Raw genomic sequence first — 23,129 nt, 5'->3', positions numbered from 1 at the left:
TTTTACTTCTGGTGACCAAGGCACCAAAAATCATAAAACAAGTATATATATTTTTTTGCCACAGATCAGATTCTAAAAATGTCTTCTACATCTTGACAGTTTTCTGAAAAAGCTATGTTTCTATGTCAGTCGTTCTTCGATTTTTAAAAAATAGCTGACCTACAAGCTCGTAGCGCGCCACTCGGTGGTGCGCTATGAGCTTGTAGATCTGCTATTTTTCAATAGCTAAAGCATAACATAATGCTAACACCAAAACGGGTTGCCGCCTAAAATGGGTTAATCAAAGCAATAATCAAAAATCCAATGCAAAAAATACTTTAGTTGAGAGAACCAGCAGGGAGGTGCTAACGTCCTGCTTCCAACTACAGAAATACATCACACCTGGACCACTCTATTCTCTAACTCTGGTCTATGGCCTCCATTACGTCAACCCCATTCATATTTTCCATGCTATTTTTTGCCATAAAGAACAAACAAGGACAATGTCACAATGTCACAGCCACCGAGGGTAGTGTGCATGGCTAGAGGAAGTAATGGCTGTGCTTTTCAAATTCACAAATTTTACTCCAGTGATCACAATTTACAATGTGGGCAATTTTAGCAGATGCTTTTCATCCAGAGCCACATATACGTGTTTACAGAGTAAATAACATGAACCCTAGTCAACAGACGACCGGGTAAATGGTCACATAAATACAGTACAAAGATAACAATCCAGTTCTTCAAAGAAACATCATCCTAACATCTGTCTAAACAACAGGGCATCTAAATTACATTCTTAGCTTTTGAAAAACAAATCTATCACGCCACTTGAGTAAATGATTCAGCACTACTTCAGAGACTGTAGTGCTGAATATTACAAATATATAATATTCAAATGTTACACTTTTTAACCACCAACATCTCTAATCTGGGGGGAACATTCGGCAAAAATAGCCGGTCTACAAGCGCACACAGCATATCGCAAAGCGACGCATTGTGAGCTTGTAGATTTTTCCAAATAATTTTCGTGTAAGTAAGCGCAGTCCAAATGCGGCTCCAACTCGGGTCCGTTTTACTAATAGAAGGTTCAAGCGTTAATATCATTAACTAGGGCATTCACTTCTAGTCATTTTTACTAGTTGACTAGTTGCCTAGTTTACTAGTCGACTAGTCGACTAGTTGTTGAACCACCTTTTATGTTTAGAAAAAAAGAAAAAAAAAAAGTTCATTTTTTTTTTTTTTTTTTTTGGAAATAAATATTTGTACATTAAAAAACTGTGTACATTGGTGACTATAACTATAATCTACCTGATATTGAGGCCTACAAAATCGACTAGTGGATTTACTAGTCGACTAGTAAACTAGTCGACTAGTTGCTTAATGCCCTATCATTAACGCATGCGTGCATGTTTCTTTTATGCTGGTGCTGTTGTACTGTCCGCTCACCCTGGTTGACCTCCCCCAGGAGAGCATGCAGAGCTGCAGCGGCAGGAGAGCACGGACGGTCACTCCTTCCTGCAAGCGGACAAGGTCAAGTGTCTGCTGGAGGTGGACATTCTACGACAGATGCAGGAGGGCCATGGAGGCTGGAACCCCAAGATGGCAGAGGTATGTTCATTCAATAGAGCCTGGAACCCCAAGATGGCAGAGGTATGTTCATTCAATAGAGCCTGGAACACCAAGATGGCAGAGGTATGTTCATTCAATAGAGCCTGGAACCCCAAGATGGCAGAGGTATGTTCATTCAATAGAGCCTGGAACCCCAAGATGGCAGAGGTATGATTATTCAATAGAGTCTGGCCATGGAGGTTGGAACCCCAAGATGGCAGAGGTATGATTATTCAATAGAGTCTGGCCATGGAGGTTGGAACCCCAAGATGGCAGAGGTATGTTCATTCAATAGAGCCTGGAACCCCAAGATGGCAGAGGTATGTTCATTCAATAGAGCCTGGAACCCCAAGATGGCAGAGGTATGTTCATTCAATAGAGCCTGGAACCCCAAGATGGCAGAGGTATGTTCATTCAATAGAGCCTGGAACACCAAGATGGCAGAGGTATGTTCATTCAATAGAGCCTGGAACCCCAAGATGGCAGAGGTATGTTCATTCAATAGAGCCTGGAACCCCAAGATGGCAGAGGTATGATTATTCAATAGAGTCTGGCCATGGAGGTTGGAACCCCAAGATGGCAGAGGTATGATTATTCAATAGAGTCTGGCCATGGAGGTTGGAACCCCAAGATGGCAGAGGTATGTTCATTCAATAGAGCCTGGAACCCCAAGATGGCAGAGGTATGTTCATTCAATAGAGCCTGGAACCCCAAGATGGCAGAGGTATGTTCATTCAATAGAGCCTGGAACCCCAAGATGGCAGAGGTATGTTCATTCAATAGAGCCTGGAACCCCAAGATGGCAGAGGTATGTTCATTCAATAGAGCCTGGAACCCCAAGATGGCAGAGGTATGTTCATTCAATAGAGTCTGGAACCCCAAGATGGCAGAGGTATGTTCATTCAATAGAGCCTGGAACACCAAGATGGCAGAGGTATGTTCATTCAATAGAGCCTGGAACCCCAAGATGGCAGAGGTATGATTATTCAATAGAGTCTGGCCATGGAGGTTGGAACCCCAAGATGGCAGAGGTATGTTTATTCAATAGAGTCTGGCCATGGAGGTTGGAACCCTAAGATGGCAGAGGTATGATTATTCAATAGAGTCTGGCCATGGAGGTTGGAACCCCAAGATGGCAGAGGTATGATTATTCAATAGAGTCTGGCCATGGAGGTTGGAACCCCAAGATGGCAGAGGTATGATTATTCAATAGAGTCTGGCCATGGAGGTTGGAACCCCAAGATGGCAGAGGTATGATTATTCAATAGAGTCTGGCCATGGAGGTTGGAACCCCAATATGGCAGAGGTATGATTATTCAATAGAGTCTGGCCATGGAGGTTGGAACCCCAAGATGGCAGAGGTATGATTATTCAATAGAGTCTGGCCATGGAGGTTGGAACCCCAAGATGGCAGAGGTATGATTATTCAATAGAGTCTGGCCATGGAGGTTGGAACCCCAATATGGCAGAGGTATGTTCATTCAATCGAGCCTGGCCGACGTCATAGTCCCATGCCGATGTTCTCAACTTCTTTTTGGCTGGGGACCCCCGGGAATGCTTTGGCCATGTCTTGCGACTTTTATAAATTATTGAGGACATTTATCTAGAATTTATTTCAACACTTAGATCAGTGTGCCTGCATTATTGGTATTGATTGGTATTTAGCTTACGTGTGATTCGTGGACAATGTTTATGTATTTGATGTATTAGGCCTACCATGTGTTACTTACTGTGAATTTCTTTGGATTAAGAGTGTCTGCTAAATGCCTAAATTGTAGATCTGTTGTATTTGGAACATTTAGAAAAAATGTCAACATTATCACCAAGAATGACAGTAAATAAAGGTACAGAAACGTTGAAAGTGGTTAAAAATCGGGACACATCGGAGGCATAATTGAAGATACAGATGTATGTATAAAAATCCAAATAATGACCGATGTATCGGCCAGACCGATATCCTGGTTGGGCTCTAGTATTCAAGCCTCTTCGATGGTCTGGAGAGACAAATTACACTGTTATACAAGCCACATTCTTCCAAGAAGCTGACACCTTTATGTGCTTGTACCCGACGACTTTTAAAAGGCTGTGGAATACGCAGTGCTTGGCTCACGTTCTCCTGCCTGTTAAACTGTTGTTTGCGCAGGGTGTGTGTGTGAGTGTATGTGACTTGTACTAGCACTGTATATACGGCATACGTTGCCTCACACGCTCAATATTGCCTGTTCAAACAGGCATACAGTAGCTTTATGTAACTCGTAAATCTCAAATGGACGTCGGCAGAAAACCGGAGCAAAAGCAAACATAGTGCGGTGCTGCTTTCAGAATCAGTGCTTCATGCTACAGGGAACGTTAAGCTCGCTGGCGGCTGTGCGCTGGCGGCTGTGCGCTGGCGGGGTGACCAGGGACGTGCAGAGAATGTTAGAGAGGCAGGGGCTGAAATTCCCTAAAAGGGCACTTTTGAACAAAAAATATCGGAAAACAGCGGATCTACAAGCACCCAACGCATCGCAGCGTTGAGAGCTTGTAGATCAGCTAATTTCGGGGCGTGAGTGACCCCGCACTCTTTAGCTACTGAAGATGCGGCGTACGATATGGATTTCCTCGCGTATGGCAAATTCTTTCAACGCAAAATGACGCGTTGGAAGTGCAGGAGAGTTTGAAAAGAGGCAATTCTCTTCCTGCTGCTGGCATGGAAAAGGGGGCATTTGCATTTTTTACAGACAAGTAAAAGGGCAGAGGCTCAAAAGCCCCCTTTGATGTCTATGTGTGCACGTGCCTGTGGGTGACCCTGACGGAGGTCTTTGTGTTTACAGTACATCTGTCGTATCGGGACGGTTCATAGGATCACGGACCGGGGCGATGTCAGAGTCCAGTACAGCAACAACATCCGCTGGACTTTCCACCCTGGGGCCCTCACCAAGGTACTGGCTTTACCGTTACAGGGAAACGTACGTGGCCTATTTTGTTTTTTGTATGTGCTTTTATTTTTTTAGCCTTTTTTCCACCCCTATTTATTCGTCGTTATGCCAATTAATTCCTCCCTTCACCAAGCTCCCAGAATGGCTGAAACCGCCGAGCCTACTGGTCAAAGCTAGAACTGCAGGCGGGCCCGTGCATAATTATAGCACGAGGAAACCCTGGGGTTTAACATTGAGTGCTCATTTGCACTTCACTGCATGCAGTGCCTGCACAAATGCAGGCACTCCTGTCCGCCCTCTATCCTTTATAACGCTATGGTTGTCACTGCTGTTGTACCCTTCTGGATCACTTGCCAGTGAGAAGCCCCATCCACCTCCATCCTACTCAGCACCCACCCAACCCCCCCCCCCTACTATTCGCCTCGGTCCGTCCCGTTTGTAATGCACCGCACCCGTTCTCGGCGCTCGCGCAACTTCTCGTCTTTGCATTGACTTTGTATGTAATCGCTCCGCTCTAACCATCCAAGTCTGAACGCACCAGGCTTTGCAGGTGCTTCCCCAGCCCATAGGACGCTGTGCACAGTGTGTGCAGTGAGTGACAAACATCAACACTTCCCACAACTTTGCCTATTTTTAAACCTATATCCCTTTGTCCTGATTTAAAGAGATCAGTAATAATGGTATGGCAAAAAGAAGAAAATACTCTTGTCTTCTGTGTCTTTGGTGTTGATATGGCGAAATGTTGTCGACAAGTACGCTGTTTAACGTCACCGGACGTACAGAAAGTCTCCTCATCTCTAGCCTGGACAGCACTCCTTTTCGGGTTTATGATCCAGTCGGGAGAGGATGATATCGCTACGTTATGTTGTAGTATTGTTTTGTAGTCATCAGTCATCCGACCGGAACTTCCTTTCCCCTCAAACCGATTTTTCTCAATAAAAGCCACAGGCTACGAGAGCTTTGATTGTTATTCTTCCGGTTTGAGGGAAAAGGAAGTTCCGGATGATTGTTCCTGCCTGATTACTACAAAACAATACTACAACATGCTCACCAGGCTTTCCTCCGAGGTGGAAAGCCTGGTTACCTCATCTCAGAATGAGCAAAAGCATGTGATTTCCTAGAATTGATAAAAGATATTGATATACATATTGGTATCATTTCTCCTGTAGGTGAACACGTTTGGCGTGGGAGAGCTGGTTCGGGTACTGGAGGACATTGACAGCGTCAAGAGGCTCCAGGCAGGCCACGGAGAGTGGACGGACAGCATGGCTCCTGTACGCTCACTTAGCATGGTGCTAACCACTAGCCTAGAGCATGGCTCCTCACTTAGCATGGTGCTAACCACTAGACTTAGCATGGTGCTAACCACTAGACTTAGCATGGTGCTAACCAGTAGACGTAGCATGGTGCTAACCACTAGACTTAGCATGGCTCCTCACTTAGCATGGTGCTAACCACTAGACTTAGCATGGTGCTAACCACTAGACTTAGCATGGTGCTAACCTCTAGCCTAGAGCATGGCTCCTCACTTAGCATGGTGCTAACCACTAGCCTAGAGCATGGCTCCTCACTTAGCATGGTGCTAACCACTAGCCTAGAGCATGGCTCCTCACTTAGCATGGTGCTAACCACTAGCCTAGAGCATGGCTCTTCACTTAGCATGGTGCTAACCAGTAGACTTAGCATGGTGCTAACCACTAGACTTAGCATGGTGCTAACCACTAGACTTAGCATGGTGCTAACCACTAGCCTAGAGCATGGCTCCTCACTTAGCATGGTGCTAACCACTAGACTTAGCATGGTGCTAACCACTAGACTTAGCATGGTGCTAACCACTAGACTTAGCATGGTGCTAACCAGTAGACGTAGCATGGTGCTAACCACTAGACTTAGCATGGTGCTAACCACTAGACTTAGCATGGTGCTAACCACTAGACTTAGCATGGTGCTAACCAGTAGACGTAGCATGGTGCTAACCACTAGACTTAGCATGGTGCTAACCACTAGACTTAGCATGGTGCTAACCAGTAGACGTAGCATGGTGCTAACCACTAGACTTAGCATGGTGCTAACCAGTAGACTTAGCATGGTGCTAACCAGTAGACTTAGCATGGTGCTAACCAGTAGACGTAGCATGGTGCTAACCACTAGACTTAGCATGGTGCTAACCACTAGCCCAGAGCATGGCTCTTCACTTAGCATGGTGCTAACCACTAGCCTAGAGCATGGCTCTTCACTTAGCATGGTGCTAACCAGTACACTTAGCATGGTGCTAACCACTAGACTTAGCATGGTGCTAACCAGTAGACTTAGCATGGTGCTAACCACTAGACTTAGCATGGTGCTAACCACTAGACTTAGCATGGTGCTAACCACTAGACTTAGCATGGTGCTAACCACTAGACTTTCGCTAATTGTCCGCAGTATCGACCCCACACTCCTTTCGTTCTCCGCTAGCCGCATCTAAACGAATGCCAATCGCCACAGCCTTCTTTAGATTTAACTGCCTGACCTGCGAGTGCATGTGTTTGGTCCGACGAGTCATTGGTCCGAAACACGACAACCCACCTCAAACCCTAACCTAACCATAACCGCAAGCACGGGAGCAGGCGCTAGTCCGAGGTGCGGACGCATGTCGAACCAATGCTCGTGCGTGCGTGCGTGTCTCAAGCACTCCTGCTCAGTGTGAATGGGCAGGGGTCAATAGGTCATGATGCAAAAACAATCTATCATGCTCCAAACAGATATACACACAAAGCCCTTTATTTCTTGTGAGGTGTTAGCACCGCTCAGAAAATCGCCATTATGTCAAAAATGTAAATCAAGTTTAGAGCTTTTTCCTCAAACGCTGGGTTCAGAATTTGTTGTTAAAATGGAAACACTTCCAGGTGATGTAGTACTAACACCGTTGGGTTTATTTTTTTACCCATTCTGCACGGGAACCCCCTTTGGTGTTTGAATATATTCTTTCAAAGCAAACGTTTTTAACTCAAATCTTTGAAACATATTTTCAGATGATATAATTACAAGAATTACATATATTTCTGGAGGTCCTTGACGTGAAAATGTTTGAGAACGACTGACATAGAAACATAGGGTTTTTCAGAAAACTGTCAGGATTTAGAAGGCATTTGTAGAATCGTCCTCAGGTCTAAATGGGTTAAAAATGGAAACACTTCCAGGTGATGTAGTGCCAACACCGTTGGGGTTTATTTTTTTAACGTGTCATTTCTCTCTCCTCCTGCTCGCCGCTCCCCCTCAGGCCCTCGGCCAGGTGGGGAAGGTGCTGAAGGTGTACGCGGACGGCGACCTGCGCGTGGCGTTCGGTGGCCAGACGTGGACCTTCAACCCCGCCTGCCTCTCGGCGCAGCCCGTGGAGGTGGACGCCAACCTCATGACGGCCGAGAACCCCAACGAATCCGGAAGTAAGGGACGGTGTACCGCCCTGGGGGGGGGGACGGGGGGACGGGGGACACCTCTAAACCGCATCTGCTCTTCCAACAGCCGGCCCCTGGTTTCTCCTCTTGTTCTCATGCTCTCGCTCTCTCGTTTTTATTTTTCATTTTTCTTCATCTACTGTATTCCTCCTCTTTCCCTCATTCCAGCTTCTGTCTTTGCATGCATGCACTGTATATACATAACACTGTAGGTCAACGCATAAACAGTCCTGGAAAACGCGTGCACGTGGACATGGGTCTCTCTCTCTCTCTCTCTCTCTCTCTCTCTCTGTCTCTCTCTGTTCCTCTTTGAGTTGAATGCTGAATGTCACACTCGCTGCGCGCCGGCTGGCGTCCATGGCGCAGCGGGCGCTATAAGGTCATCCCCGTCGAAAGACAATTCTCATCAGCCTCTCCGTTTCTCATGATCTGAACCGTTCTGTCACATCGCATTTGCCTCAGAGTGTGTGTGTGTGTGTGTGTGTGTGTGTGTGTGTGTGTGTGTGTGTGTGTGTGTGTGTGTGTGTGTGTGTGTGTGTGTGTGTGTGTGTGTGTGTGTGTGTGTGTGTGTGTGTGTGTGTGTGTGTGTGTGTGTGTACTATAGATGGGGGGGAGGGCTGGCTTTACAGCATGTGGTGGACATTTTGACTCATTCCAGTAGCTGTGATGACGCATGCTTTTGACAAAACCACTTAATGGATGTCTGTTTTTTTTCCCTGTGCTAAGTTACTGCTTTGTGGTCACTCGGGAGCCAAAAAGGGGCCCCAAGGACTTTGCGACATCATATTCAAGTGTGTTTTAGTATCCCAGAGTGCATAAACATAATCTCCCCCTATTTTCTTTTCGCTTTCCCTCTTTCCCTCGCCTGCCTCTCCACCCTCCCTCTCCGTTTCTCTGTCTGTCTGTCTGTCTGTCTGTCCAGGTACTGTTATATCTGTCCTGGAGAAGCTACTGTCTCAGTCGACAGAGCAGGACAACCCCAGCCGGCTGGTCATCGAGGCGGCACACGGCAGTGCCAGCAAAGTACGGGAGCTGGTGCAAAAGTACCCAGACAAGGTGAGTGCAGTGCAGTGTAGCACTGGGACGACACCCGCTGATGCTCCTTCCGAAAGGTGTTACCGGTGATACTAATGAAGGCTCTGTTCCATTCTGGTCAAACAGAGTCAGGGTGTTCAGCTATAGTCAGCTATTATGCATGTTGGCTCACTGGAAACACTCTGCTACACCAGTGGGTCTCAAAGTGTCCTTGAGTGGGTTCCAAATGGCCCCGTACGGGTGTGTAACTCTGAGAGTGTACATGGGTGCCCTTGAAATTAAAAAGTTTGAGAACCGTTGCACACTAAATGGAACAGAGCCTTAATTAGTATCATCGGTAACACCGAAGTAGGAAGAGTTATTCTGTGTGCTCTTAGCCAATTCCTCCCCACACACATTTCCGCGTGTTGTCACTGCTTTTGTATCCTTTTGGCTCACTTGCCAGTCAAGGTGAGTGCACGTTGTTGCATGAGCTTGTAGCTCTACTATTTGTGGCGCACAACTCTGTACATGACACGAGTATAAATTAAGCGTCAGTTTAGTATTAGTTGAACTCTGAGGGCTCATATCACAAAAAGATTACACATCTGTGTAATTCTCAAAGCACCCACCACTCTGCCAAGCAAACAGCATCTTGGTGCTCCGGTGTTATTTGCACATATTTAAATGAGGAAATATGAACGCATTTTGGGGCCAAATCAGTCCCTTTCTATTCAAATGAGCCTCACTGAAATGACAGAAAATGTATTGGCATCCTCGGAGCGTTGTTAGTAACTGAAATGCATTCCTAAGAGTTCACTTTCCAGTGATCATCATGGCAGCAGTGACTGTATAAGAAAAAGCATTCCAGCACTCATGCTTCCTGTACTTGTATTGTAGATATCGCACGGGCAAACCTCCCCCACTTCCATGAGGGCTGGTATTCTTTGAGAGTTGCACCACTCAGTTCACACGGGTGTGATTCTTTTTTTTTGTAAACCATTTTCACCCCTGTGTCAATTATCTAATGTGATCCTGGGCTCTACATACCCTCCGCCAATCTGGGGAGAGCAACGGACTTTAACTCATGCTTCCTTCATGCCTGAGTGTCCAAGTTGCTCCTTTACACCTGACAGGGGGGAGTTTCCTAGCCTGGTTAATAAACCAGACCGAATCAGCCGTTGGCAAAAAAAAGTTGCCTACCAGCGGATTACGGTCTGGCGAGGCTCAGTAGCACGCCTCTTTCCTACAGCAGAGAACAGGTCGGACCAATCGGGACACGGTATGCAATATAGGCGGGCTTTGGTACAGTGACGTTCAATGCTTGAGACTTTTGACTGACAGTAGCTCTGACCAATTGCGTCAAAGAGAAAATGTTCCCCGGGAAATGAAATCCAAGTGGAGCCAGCCCAGACTGATATACCGCGACAGTGTTGTGTGATATTAGTCTGTCTTATTAGCCAGGCTAGGAGTTTCCCTGGTTGGATGTAGCGCGTGGAAGGAACACGTTATTCCAACCAGTTCCTTTCCCCTACATCAGGAGCCCCAGCTGGCCAGGGGGAGGCAGTTTAGTGGTGTAGTGGTGTAGTGTATTTTAACCCTCTAGTAAAAAAGGTGCAGTCTACTAAAAGTAAACTACTTTTAGGTTGCAGGCTGCGGATTTGTCCAAATTCTACTTTGTGTGGACCAGATTACTTTTTGTCTGTGCATGCTCCGAAACGCGTGAATGCTGTCCTAGTATTAAGGTCACACAACACATGATGAAACATTCTTAGACTTGTGATTTCAGGTCTAGCAGGACTAGACAGGAATGTGTATTATATATACAGTATGTTGCTGTCGAGCAGTAATCTCGTATCTCAATATTTCAACCCAAATAATAATAATTGTAAATGAATGCCTTGCCTTACCTCATCATACTGCACTACAGTATTCACACAAGAGCAGCAAAGGTATTTTAGCTATTTTTCAAGACATTTGAAGGTTAAATTGGAAGTGGTTATGTCCGTCTCTGGATTTTATATATATCGAAGCAATGGAAACTAAAGTATTAACCCATTTTGGGTGGGAACCCCTTTTGGTGTTTCAAGCATTCTGTTATACTTTAGCTATTGAAAAATAGCAGATCTACCAGCTCTTGTAGGTCTTGTAGGTCTGCTATTTTTGAAAAATCGTAAAAATGCGCCACAAATCTTTGAATAGGTATATATTCTTTCAGAGCTAACTTTTTTTTTTTTTTTTCGACGTCAGGTTTAAATGGGTTAACAAGAGCTTGTGACAAACAAAATAATAACTACATTGTATCCATTGGAAAACCGGTTATTTTACCACATTTCACCCGACAGCAATGATATATTTGATTTGCATTTCTAGTTTATTATCCCATTTTGGGCGGGAACCCCTTTTGGTGTTTTAAACATTATTATGTTATAATTTAGCTATTGAAAAATAGCAGATCTACAAGCTCATTTTCATTTCCTGAAAAATGAACATTTTGGAGTTAGGTGGCTTCTTCCCGACAGCAACGATATGCATCTTAGGAAACTCCTTTGGTGGTTTGCTATCCACTGTCTGTCGCATGTTGTCCTTCACGCTGTCCTCCCCACCCTCACACCCACAGGTGGATATCAAGAACCAGGGCAAGACGGCGCTGCAGGTGGCAGCCCACCAGGGCCACTGTGAGGTGGTGAAGGCCCTGCTCCTGGCCAACAGCTCCATCGAGGTGAAGGACGAGGATGGAGACACGGCGCTACACTACACGGCGTTCGGGTGAGAGACCACGCGGACGCTGATGCGTCTCACCGCTAAATGTGTCCTTGCGTTAAAAAAACTTTACTGAGAGCGTACCCAATAGCCTTTGTTCGGTTTGTACACTCTTGAGTTAACCCATTTTGGGCGGGAACCCCTTTTGGTGTTAGCATTATGTTATGCTTTAGCTATTGAAAAATAGCAGATCTACAAGCTCATAGAGCGCCACCGAGTGGCACGCTACGAGCTTGTAGGTCTGCTATTTTTGAAAAATCAAAGAACCACTGACATAGAAACATAGCTTTTTCAGAAAACTGTCAGGATGTAGAAGACATATTTAGAATCTAATCTCAGGTCAAAATGGGTTAAAGCTGTACCTGAAGTCTGGAATTTATTTTGATGGATGAAACATTAAGATTTAATATTAAACTATAGCTAGTCCATATGCAGTGGTGGAATGTGGTTTCCGTACTCTTGCATTGAGAAATTTAGACCCCAGTGTCAGGTAGGACAAAAATAATAAAATACGATTTTTTTTTGGGGTGGGGCTTTTGCATTTATTGATAGATAAGTACAGTAGGTAGACAGGGAACAGGGGGGGGGGAGACACACAGCAAAGGTCGTCGGGATCGGGACTCGAATCAGTATGGATTACCAGCCTAGGTGCCCGAGTATGGGTAGTAAGTATTGCTGAACTCAGGGTTCGAATCCTGGGCAGGACAATAAGATTGCAGCTTTAAATTAACTCCGTGTACAGCTTCAGATAGCTTCGTGTTTAACCCATTTTGGGCGGGAACCCCTTTTGGTGTTTTAAGCATTCTGTTCTGCTTTAGCTTTTGAAAAATAGCTATTTTTGAAAAGTCGTGAAAATGTGGCAGAAATTTTTGAATATATATTTCAGAGCGAACATTTTTAACTAAAATATTGGCTTCTGGGGGGTCCCTGGAACAACATATTTTGAGGTGGGGGTCCGTGGCCCAATAGAGATAATTCTGGGGGTCCTTGACATGAAATAGGTTGAGCACCACTGACATAGAAACATGGGTTTTTCAGAAAAAAGTTAGGATTTTGAAGCCTTTTTTTTATCGACCGCAGTCCAAAATGGGTCAAACAGGCAAAAACAGCACACCTTTGTGATTCAGATAGACAAGGCAGACAGACATTTACAGTACTTGCCTCCTGGGTTGTGTCCATCACTGGTATCAAATGACACTCTTGGATCCAGTGGGTTGTAGACAGACTCTCTCCTGCTGCAGAGAGACAGATTCAGCTTACCTAGCGGTCCGAGTCACCCAGACCTCTGCGCCATCCTGTGTCACACGATACGTACAAGTTCGTGCCAAAAATAAGCAGACGGTGCTCAAGACGTGTGAGCCAGTGTTCCGTCACCTCTGTCCAGGACCCACAACTATCCAATCTTTTCTCAGCGATTATTATTTTTTTGCCTTTTATTTTATATTTTTTATGGAGGGACAGACAGTAGGCTGACAGGAAATGGGGAGAGAGATGGGGGGGTGACATGCAGTAAAGGCCGTCTGAATCGGGAGTTGAACCCACGGCACACCGCCAGACTGGATTACCAGCCAAGGTGCCTGGACCGCTGAGCCATCGATTACTTTCATTAAGCCATTGAGACCTATACATATGTAGCAGAGTGGCTCACAGCCTCTGCCTGATGGCCTCAAAAGTCTAATATCTCCCCCAGTCCATAGGGATGTCCCTTTGGTCTAGTGGTTAAGATGTTGGACTTTCACGCGGGAGACCCGAGTTCGAATCCCGGGCGTTACACATATACACTTGCTATTTTCAGCAAGTGTAAAATCAGCCATTACGACGGCATCAAGGCCCGCCAAAATACATTTTAGTCGACTAAATCAACTGTAGATTTCATTTAGTCGACTAAAATCTTATGATATTTAGTCGACTAAAACTAGACTAACATTCCAGGCTGACTGAAATGTGACTGAAACTAAATGAAAACTATTCAAGAGACTATGGGCCCTATTAAGCAAGACGAAAAACCCATGCGGTAATACAGATTTCGCCCTCGCTCTGCGCCTTTTCGTATTATGGAAGCCGTGGTGAGCGCTCACTCATATGGAATACCACGTTCCTGCATAATTTAGCATTGGGGGAGTGTCCATATGTTAATTATTTTCGCTTTGCGCTAATTTGCTATTAAGCCCCTTGACCTAAAAACACTCAGCGCATACCGATTCCGCCTGGGTCTGACCACGTCTTAAAAGCAAAAAGCACTGTTTGATTTTACACTTGAGCGGCTCTGGAGTGCTGCTGGAGTGTTGCCATGTCTGCTGTTTATTATAAGCGGCTTCTTTTTCTGCAAAGTTGCTTGTAAATATTGGTAGTTGTGGTTGCTTTTCTTGTTTCTAAAGTGCTTAATTGGGCTTTTCTCCTAATGTTGTTTAAACCAGTGATCCTCACACAGCGACATTCCCATGTCAAGGACCCCCAGATGAATGCATTTGCCCAACTAAGCCAGTGACCCCCATGACAGATTTGTGTTTTTAAATGTTTCAATAACATTTTTCACAAATATTCTTATTGTCACTTTTTTCAAAGATTACTTTTGAAAATAGCAGATCTACCAGCTCACAATGCATCACATTCATTCATTAAAACAATGAACTCTGACTGCAGGGGGATATATATTTATAATGATCATTATAACAATGTGCAAGAAAATATGTAAAAAGAAGGAAGAACTTTATATTTGTGGACAATCAAAATATGCTGGAAATTTGAATGTGGTGTCATTAAAAGGAATCTTGATATGGCAGACTCACTATCTAGAAAATAAAAACATGGCACTTCATTTAAAATAGGTTGTAGACCCCTGTTATATGCGATTCTTTTGGGAGTATGTTTATAGACCTATTTACTTGTTTCTATGAGACATGGCAACAGCGAGCTTTCTGGCTTTCTTGTTGAGATTATAAAGGGTCATATATCGCTCATTTCTAAACCTTTTTTAAAAATTAAAACATCTCCATAATCACTGGGAAGTTTGCTTTCATACGCTGTATCACACCCGACTCAATTCTTCTTCAATAAAATGCTACGAGCGAAGACCATAACATTGGGGCCGCAGCAATACGCATGGCGCACGTATGGCATTTCAACTCATTCCTTCGTCGTGACTCGAATGAAATAAAATAAAATAAACGTTATTTTACTGGTGTTTTTCAATAGAAACAAATAAAGAGCGTGTGTGCAACAGTCAGTGCATATACGTGCATGCACTATAGGCTATATTTTCTCCTTGTCGGGATGGTGAGCTGAGCTCTTCACAGCCCGTTTGTCTTTCATATTATTCTTATAATATTTGATATTATAAACACTCATGGTTCTCTCATTTCTCAGCCGTTTTTTAAAATGTAAAAATCCCCACATTCCTTAGGAATCTTGCTTTCATTCGCTGTATGGTATATGGTTCTATTTTTATCGAATTAAACAATATCAAACGAACTTGTATGTTCGGGGGTTAGACGATTCTGGGAACATTACGCATGGATTGCCAATTTGCCAGCCAATGCTGCGTATCTACTCGCAGTTCCATTCCAATCTGAAAGGTATAGGTAGGTGCCATTTCAAAGGCTTAGTTATTCATTTATGAATCAAATGAACTAGAATAAAGATTTTTACAGCTGTTTTTCATGCTTAGAACAGAAACAAATGAAGTGATGATGTGCGTATATCTCCCTCCCTTAGCATATGGCTGCGCCGCTGTAATGACTTTCCAATGAACACTGCAAGTTACTTAACAAAATAGAGACATAGGCCTACAAGCTATGCACATCATGGCTGTGACAGCTTGCGGATCTGTTCTTTTGAGGCATAAAGGTGACAGCATGCAGTGCAATAGGAATAATTAACCCAAATGTGACAAAGTCATGTCATGTCTATGGTGCCAGTCTGCAGAAATGTAATACCACTTGCCGAAAAGGGCGCATCATCAGCTGGTGTCGTAAAGAGAATAGTACGGACATGTTCATTGGGTAAGCCTCAAAACTCCCTTAAACACTCCCATGACTAATTCAAGGCCGTTTTGCTCACACCACGGGGCGCTTCTTACCTGGCCCATAATTGTAATATGACATTGCACCCGCCCCCACGTCTTAAAAACTGTAAAATTATATGTAATTAGATTCCACTTGCTTAATAGGGCCCTATGACTAAAACTAAAATCAAAATGTGCTGCCAAAAACAACACTGCAACACACCAATACATCGTGTTTATATTATTTTTGTTGCACAACGGTGTCGCACAAAAGCAGTGGTAAATAAATGGCAGATCTACAAGCTCACACACAACGCATCACAAAATAGAGAATGCCTTATTAAGACTATACGTCTGTCCCCCCAACCATGCAACAATGAGACGGTTCTGTTGTAGAGAATGAGACACCATTGCTGCCTGGAGAGCACGGACGACCAACCGAACGCTCTTCAGGGATAACCAGTTCCATCTGTGTTACTTTCCGTGGCTCTCGGCAGCAGCAGCGCATCACGTAAACAAAACATGGCAGGTTTTAGAAGTATGGGGGAGCATCGGTATGTATGTACACACACACATCGTCCCCTGCCAGTTGGCCGCATGCTGCGGCCACAAAGCTTCCACCGTAGTTTTCTCAACACTGGCATGGCATGACGATGCCACAGTAGTGGCCCCACAGCAAGGTTTTTTTTTGTTTTTTTTTAGTAGTAACGTCAGCCATGCTGCTGCTGGCCATCCTGCTTTGGATCCATTTAAAGCAGTGCTTGCCAAACCTTTTAGCCTGTGACCCAAAAGAGGGATTAGCCTCGACGACTTCACAGGCTCAATTTATGTAACTTAGGATAGCATTTTATGTAGACATGGCACTCTATTTAGATGCTATAGGCTCTTAGCTTGCTTATGATTCTTGATGACTAAGTATTTGATGTATTACCATGTGTTGTTGTAGTTTACTACAGTAAATCGCTCTGGATTAAGAGCGTCTGCTAAATGCCAAAATTGTCTAAAGTGTGTGTGTGCCTGTGTGTGTGTGCGCGTGTGCGTGTGTGTGTGTGTGCCGTGTGGGAGCAGTAATCAGGCAGAGATTGCGAGGCTGTTGCTGAGCAAAGGGGCCAACGTGAACCTGCTCAACAACTCCATGTGCACGGCGCTGCACATCGCCGTCAACAAGGGCTTCACGGACGTGGTGCGCGTGCTGTCGGAGCACTCTGCCGACGTCAACCTCCAGGTGAGACTTGTCCCCTCTCCTCCCCTCCCCTCCCCTCCCCTACATGAAACTAGATAAAGTGCCCCTCGGGGGCACAGGTCTCCACCAGGGCAGGTCAGGTTGTGTCCCCCTGGTGGCGCTATAATAGGCCAATGTGAAAAGGGTGCCATTTCTTCTTACGCCTTGGATGGCAATTCACCTTTTAGCTAAGCCCCGCCCTCATCCACTTAGACACTCCCACTTGGACACTTTCCAGCCGGGCTCATTCATTCCAATGTAAATATCATGGATTTAATACTGATTCATTTTTGGAAACAGACCTTCAAAATCTCTTCCAAATCCTGCCGTATGCACCGGAAAAATATGTGCATGACATTTATTTTTTAAAACAATGTTTTATCACACACACATGCCAACGTGTGTGCAAAATTTGGCATCGACCGGGTTAACGATACCGGAGATTAGCTGTACACGGACAGACACACGGACACACACACGGATGGAGTGCTAGACTAAAATGTGAGGGAGGGACTAGTGGAGAAGAAGTCGTTTCATGCTTATATTTTCGCACGTGTCACGTTGCGAAAATAGCCGATCTACAAGCTCTACAAGCTTGTAGATCGACTATTTTCGGCAAGTGTAAAATCAGCCATTACAACACCATTTTCATTTTTTTTAACCTTTATTTATCCAGTAAAAACCACATTGAGACTGAAGTCTCTTTTACAAGTGATCATCAAGGCCCGCCAAAATACATTTTAGTCGACTAAATCGAATGTAGATTTAATCAACTAAAATCTCATGATATGTATACTAAAACATTTCAGGTGATTAACTAAATGTAAGTTTTATTCAAAAGACTGTCAAACTATGACTGTCAAAATTTGCTGTCGAAATCAACGCAGCTAACATTGGCTAGGAACCGATGATGCAACAACAGTGGCTTCTGTTTCAGCATGCTAATCTTACGAAAGGCTCTATTTTCCATTAGCTTGCACACTTCCTAACTATTCCACACCTCCACCTCTGAGACACACACAGAGAGAGAGAGTAGACAGACGGTGGCATCTTGACTTATAATGAGAATTGTGAGGTCCAATTATACCAAGATGTGGTTTAAAATAGTGTATTTAACCACCTAACATCCCTAAGGGGGAACAACGAATGCCATTTCTGGAATGCTCCGCCCTGCGGTTCACTGCATCATGTCCCACCATGCTGAGAAACCTGTCAGAAACCTGTCCAACCAGTTATGACGCTTTAGACCTGTGTTTACTAAATGTACGGGGCTTTAGGTCTATGGTTTTTAGACCTGTGTTTACTAAATGTATGGGGCTTTAGGTCTATGGTTTTTAGACCTGTGTTTACTAATTGTATGGGGCTTTAGGTCTATGGTTTTTAGACCTGTGTTTACTAATTGTATGGGGCTTTAGGTCTATGGTTTTTAGACCTGTGTTTACTAAATGTATGGGGCTTTAGGTCTATGGTTTTTAGACCTGTGTTTACTAAATGTATGGGGCTTTAGGTCTATGGTTTTTAGACCTGTGTTTACTAAATGTATGGGGCTTTAGGTCTATGGTTTTTAGACCTGTGTTTACTAAATGTATGGGGCTTTAGGTCTATGGTTTTTAGACCTGTGTTTACTAAATGTATGGGGCTTTAGGTCTATGGTTTTTAGACCTGTGTTTACTAAATGTATGGGGCTTTAGGTCTATGGTTTTTAGACCTGTGTTTACTAAATGTATGGGGCTTTAGGTCTATGGTTTTTAGACCTGTGTTTACTAAATGTATGGGGCTTTAGGTCTATGGTTTTTAGACCTGTGTTTACTAAATGTATGGGGCTTTAGGTCTATGGTTTTTAGACCTGTGTTTACTAAATGTATGGGGCTTTAGGTCTATGGTTTTTAGACCTGTGTTTACTAAATGTATGGGGCTTTAGGTCTATGGTTTTTAGACCTGTGTTTACTAAATGTATGGGGCTTTAGGTCTATGGTTTTTAGACCTGTGTTTACTAAATGTATGGGGCTTTAGGTCTATGGTTTTTAGACCTGTGTTTACTAAATGTATGGGGCTTTAGGTCTATGGGTTTTAGACCTGTGTTTACTAAATGTATGGGGCTTTAGGTCTATGGTTTTTAGACCTGTGTTTACTAAATGTATGGGGCTTTAGGTCTATGGTTTTTAGACCTGTGTTTACTAAATGTATGGGGCTTTAGGTCTATGGTTTTTAGACCTGTGTTTACTAATTGTATGGGGCTTTAGGTCTATGGTTTTTAGACCTGTGTTTACTAAATGTATGGGGCTTTAGGTCTATGGTTTTTAGACCTGTGTTTACTAAATGTATGGGGCTTTAGGTCTATGGTTTGTAGACCTGTGTTTACTAAATGTATGGGGCTTTAGGTCTATGGTTTGTAGACCTGTGTTTACTAAATGTATGGGGCTTTAGGTCTATGGTTTTTAGACCTGTGTTTACTAAATGTATGGGGCTTTAGGTCTATGGTTTTTAGACCTGTGTTTACTAAATGTATGGGGCTTTAGGTCTATGGTTTTTAGACCTGTGTTTACTAAATGTATGGGGCTTTAGGTCTATGGTTTTTCGTTTGTTACGTTCTGTTTTTCATCGTCTCCGCCAGGCCGAAGAATTGGCCGAGAAAGTTTTTTTTTCTATCAGTCCGTCTGTGTGTGTGTGTCCGTCCGTCCGTCCGTCCGTCAGTCCATCCTTCCGTGTTCAGCTAATCTCCAGCGTTACTACTAACGTTGGCCCAATCGACGTCAAACCGCAGACACACTGAGTCAGAGCAGAACCTCTGCCCCAAATTAGCGCCACCACGAGGCCGATGTTTTCAAAACTTGCAAATCGGTAGAGACGGATCTGTCAGATTTTTCATATTCCATCCTGATTGGCTGAGATTGGCTTCCAAAGTTTAGAGGACAACAAGGTGCCTCAAATTGTGAACGCAGCTTCCGATTGCCGTGAAACTTTGCCCGCCCATTCCCACTATGCCACGGACAAAATTACATCCTACATTTTTGTAATCTGCCTCATGGTGGCGCTATAACTGGACCGATGGGTGTGAAACTTTGCACACACACACACACACACACACACACACACACACACACACACACATAGAAATGCCATTAAATGGGGGCGTGTAGACTAATGCATGTCAAACTGGTGGTCCTTGAAATTCAACAGGTTTAGAATCACTGCTAGAGCTGTATAACCCATTTTGGGCGGGAACCCCTTTTGGTGTTAGCATTATTTTTAGCATTATGTTTAGCATTATGCTTTAGCTATAAAAAAAATAGCAGATCTACAAGCTCGAGCTTGTAGATCTGCTATTTTTGAAAAATCGAAGAACGACTGACATGGAAACATAGCTTTTCCAGAAAACTGTCAGGATGTAGAAGACATTTTTAGAATCTGATCTCAGGTCAAAATGGGATAAACATTATCTCTCATGGGGGTCCCTGGCATATCTTTTCAAATGGGGGTTAGTGTCAATTTGGGTGTCCTTGACGTGAACCGTGTCTCTCTCTGTGCCGCGGCCAGGACTCGTACGGGGACACGCCGATGCACGACGCCATCGCCAAGGACTTCCGCACCATCATGGAGATCCTGGTGGCGGTGCCCAACATCGACTTCTCCCAGAAGAACAACCGGGGCTTCAACCTGCTCCACCACGCCGCCCTCAAAGGCAACAAGCTGTGAGTGCACCGCCCACGCACGCACGCACGCACGCACGCACGCACGCACGCACATTCAAAGGAGCTTTATTGCCATGAGAAAACATACGTTTACATTGCCAAAGCAAGTGTAAAAATGCAATAATAACGGTTGAAAATGTATATGCAGTTGGAGGGGGTGCAGCATTGTACACAGAGCTATGTCCCATTGTGTCGATATATACATGTTCTACAGGGTATGAAGCTTTTTTTTGCCACAAATAACATTTTTTGCAGTCACTTTGTCTTTGGGACAAATGGCAGCATTTTATCTCAAGACTATTTAAATACATACAAAAAAAACCTCAGATTTAAGATGTGTTTACAGGTAGCATCTCTGTTTACATGTGCACTAGGTCTAGTGGTCTAACAGGTAGCATCTCTGTTTACATGTGCACTAGGTCTAGTGGTCTAACAGGTAGCAGCTCTGTTTACATGTGCACTAGGTCTAGTGGTCTACAGGTAGCATCTCTGTTTACATGTGCACTAGGTCTAGTGGTCTACAGGTAGCATCTCTGTTTACATGTGCACTAGGTCTAGTGGTCTAGTGTGTTTACATGTGCACTAGGTCTAGTGGTCTACAGGTAGCATCTCTGTTTACATGTGCACTAGGTCTAGTGGTCTAGGTAGCATCTCTGTTTACATGTGCACTAGGTCTAGTGGTCTACAGGTAGCATCTCTGTTTACATGTGCACTAGGTCTAGTGGTCTAGTGTGTTTACATGTGCACTAGGTCTAGTGGTCTACAGGTAGCATCTCTGTTTACATGTGCACTAGGTCTAGTGGTCTAGGTAGCATCTCTGTTTACATGTGCACTAGGTCTAGTGGTCTACAGGTAGCATCTCTGTTTACATGTGCACTAGGTCTAGTGGTCTAACAGGTAGCATCTCTGTTTACATGTGCACTAGGTCTAGTGGTCTAGGTAGCATCTCTGTTTACATGTGCACTAGGTCTAGTGGTCTAGGTAGCATCTCTGTTTACATGTGCACTAGGTCTAGTGGTCTAGGTAGCATCTCTGTTTACATGTGCACTAGGTCTAGTGGTCTAACAGGTAGCATCTCTGTTTACATGTGCACTAGGTCTAGTGCTCTAACAGGTAGCATCTCTGTTTACATGTGCACTAGGTCTAGTGCTCTAACAGGTAGCATCTCTGTTTACATGTGCACTAGGTCTAGTGCTCTAACAGGTAGCATCTCTGTTTACATGTGCACTAGGTCTAGTGGTCTAACAGGTAGCAGCTCTGTTTACATGTGCACTAGGTCTAGTGGTCTAACTTGGTACAGATAGTATAGTAGTTTACAGGTAGCATCTCTGTTTACATGTGCACTAGGTCTAGTGCTCTAACAGGTAGCATCTCTGTTTACATGTGCACTAGGTCTAGTGGTCTAACAGGTAGCAGCTCTGTTTACATGTGCACTAGGTCTAGTGGTCTAACTTGGTACAGATAGTATAGTAGTTTACAGGTAGCATCTCTGTTTACATGTGCACTAGGTCTAGTGGTCTAGTGTGTTTACTTTACATGTGCACTAGGTCTAGTGGTCTAGTGTGTTTACATGTGCACTAGGTCTAGTGGTCTAACTTGGTACAGATAGTAGTCCTTAGGGTGGTTGTATTCCATTGGCTAGCCTTCTTTTGTCGCACACATGCACTAGTGTCTTTTCGTCAGCTCACGTTTGCGAGTGTGCGCTTTCTTTGTGCATGTGAATTTGTCCACGTGTAGGTCAAAGTCACTGTAGTCTGTGACTGACTGAACAACAGTAATGGATCTCACCCTGTAACAACTTAGCTTGATACCTCTCTCTCTCTCTCTCTCTCTCTCTCTCTCTCTCTCTCTTCAACAGTCTCTTTAGGACTTTCTCTCTGTCTCTCTGTTTCCCTCGCTCAATTTCTATCTCTTGAGCAAATAGAGTAAACATGTGAAATCCTCCCGCTCATTGTCTTTTAACATTAAACCTCCACAAAAGATCCACCAGTGCTTCTCAGCCTTACGGAGGCCAAGGGAAAATCCCATCTCTTCTTACAAAGAGAGACCAATCCATGCTATCAGTAATGATTAGCAGCCAATCGATTCCTTTAGCAATCCATTAACAGCCCAGGCTCTCTACAGTACGTAGAGATACTGTGACATTTTCATAATGTCTTAATTTGTGCTGCATCGCGGGAGGCCAGTGCTTGCCAAAAATAACAGATCTATTAGCTAGCGCCTTGCACCAATGTCATTTCACTATTGTCAGCAAATAGTCACTCTCTGTCATGTTTTGTTAAAGATGGATTGACGTGATTTTTCCCCCCAGTTTTTCACGTGTTTATGAGCTGACAGTACTTCATTAGACCCCTTGGTGTGGTTGTTATGTGCAATGATACCTTCCCTTTGTATTTAGGGTTTCTTCCTGGTGGCTGAAACCTTGACGGTCAAACGTGCCAATGAACTGTGATATAGTGACATCACAATATCATCCCCTCCCCTAACCCC

General features: G+C 44.2%; 1 protein-coding gene across 2 annotated transcripts in view; it reads left to right on the top strand.

The window, feature by feature from the left end:
- mib2 (MIB E3 ubiquitin protein ligase 2) overlaps window positions 1–23,129 on the top strand; it is a 91,736-nt gene that overhangs the window by 40,350 nt on the left and 28,257 nt on the right. For both annotated transcript variants that reach the window (XM_079525940.1, XM_079525939.1), the window contains exons 6-13: window positions 1,448–1,590; window positions 4,404–4,511; window positions 5,678–5,782; window positions 7,771–7,933; window positions 8,868–9,001; window positions 11,580–11,728; window positions 16,794–16,950; window positions 20,485–20,639. In XM_079525940.1, coding sequence (XP_079382066.1) covers window positions 1,448–1,590; window positions 4,404–4,511; window positions 5,678–5,782; window positions 7,771–7,933; window positions 8,868–9,001; window positions 11,580–11,728; window positions 16,794–16,950; window positions 20,485–20,639 — 1,114 coding nt within the window. The remainder of the gene's footprint in view (window positions 1–1,447; window positions 1,591–4,403; window positions 4,512–5,677; window positions 5,783–7,770; window positions 7,934–8,867; window positions 9,002–11,579; window positions 11,729–16,793; window positions 16,951–20,484; window positions 20,640–23,129) is intronic.

This window comes from Electrona antarctica, assembly GCF_951216825.1.
Source record: "Electrona antarctica genome assembly, chromosome: 2".
NCBI classification, from domain to species: domain Eukaryota; kingdom Metazoa; phylum Chordata; class Actinopteri; order Myctophiformes; family Myctophidae; genus Electrona; species Electrona antarctica.
Note: the sequence above shows the minus strand (reverse complement) of the source record. Positions and strands in the feature narration are given on the sequence as shown.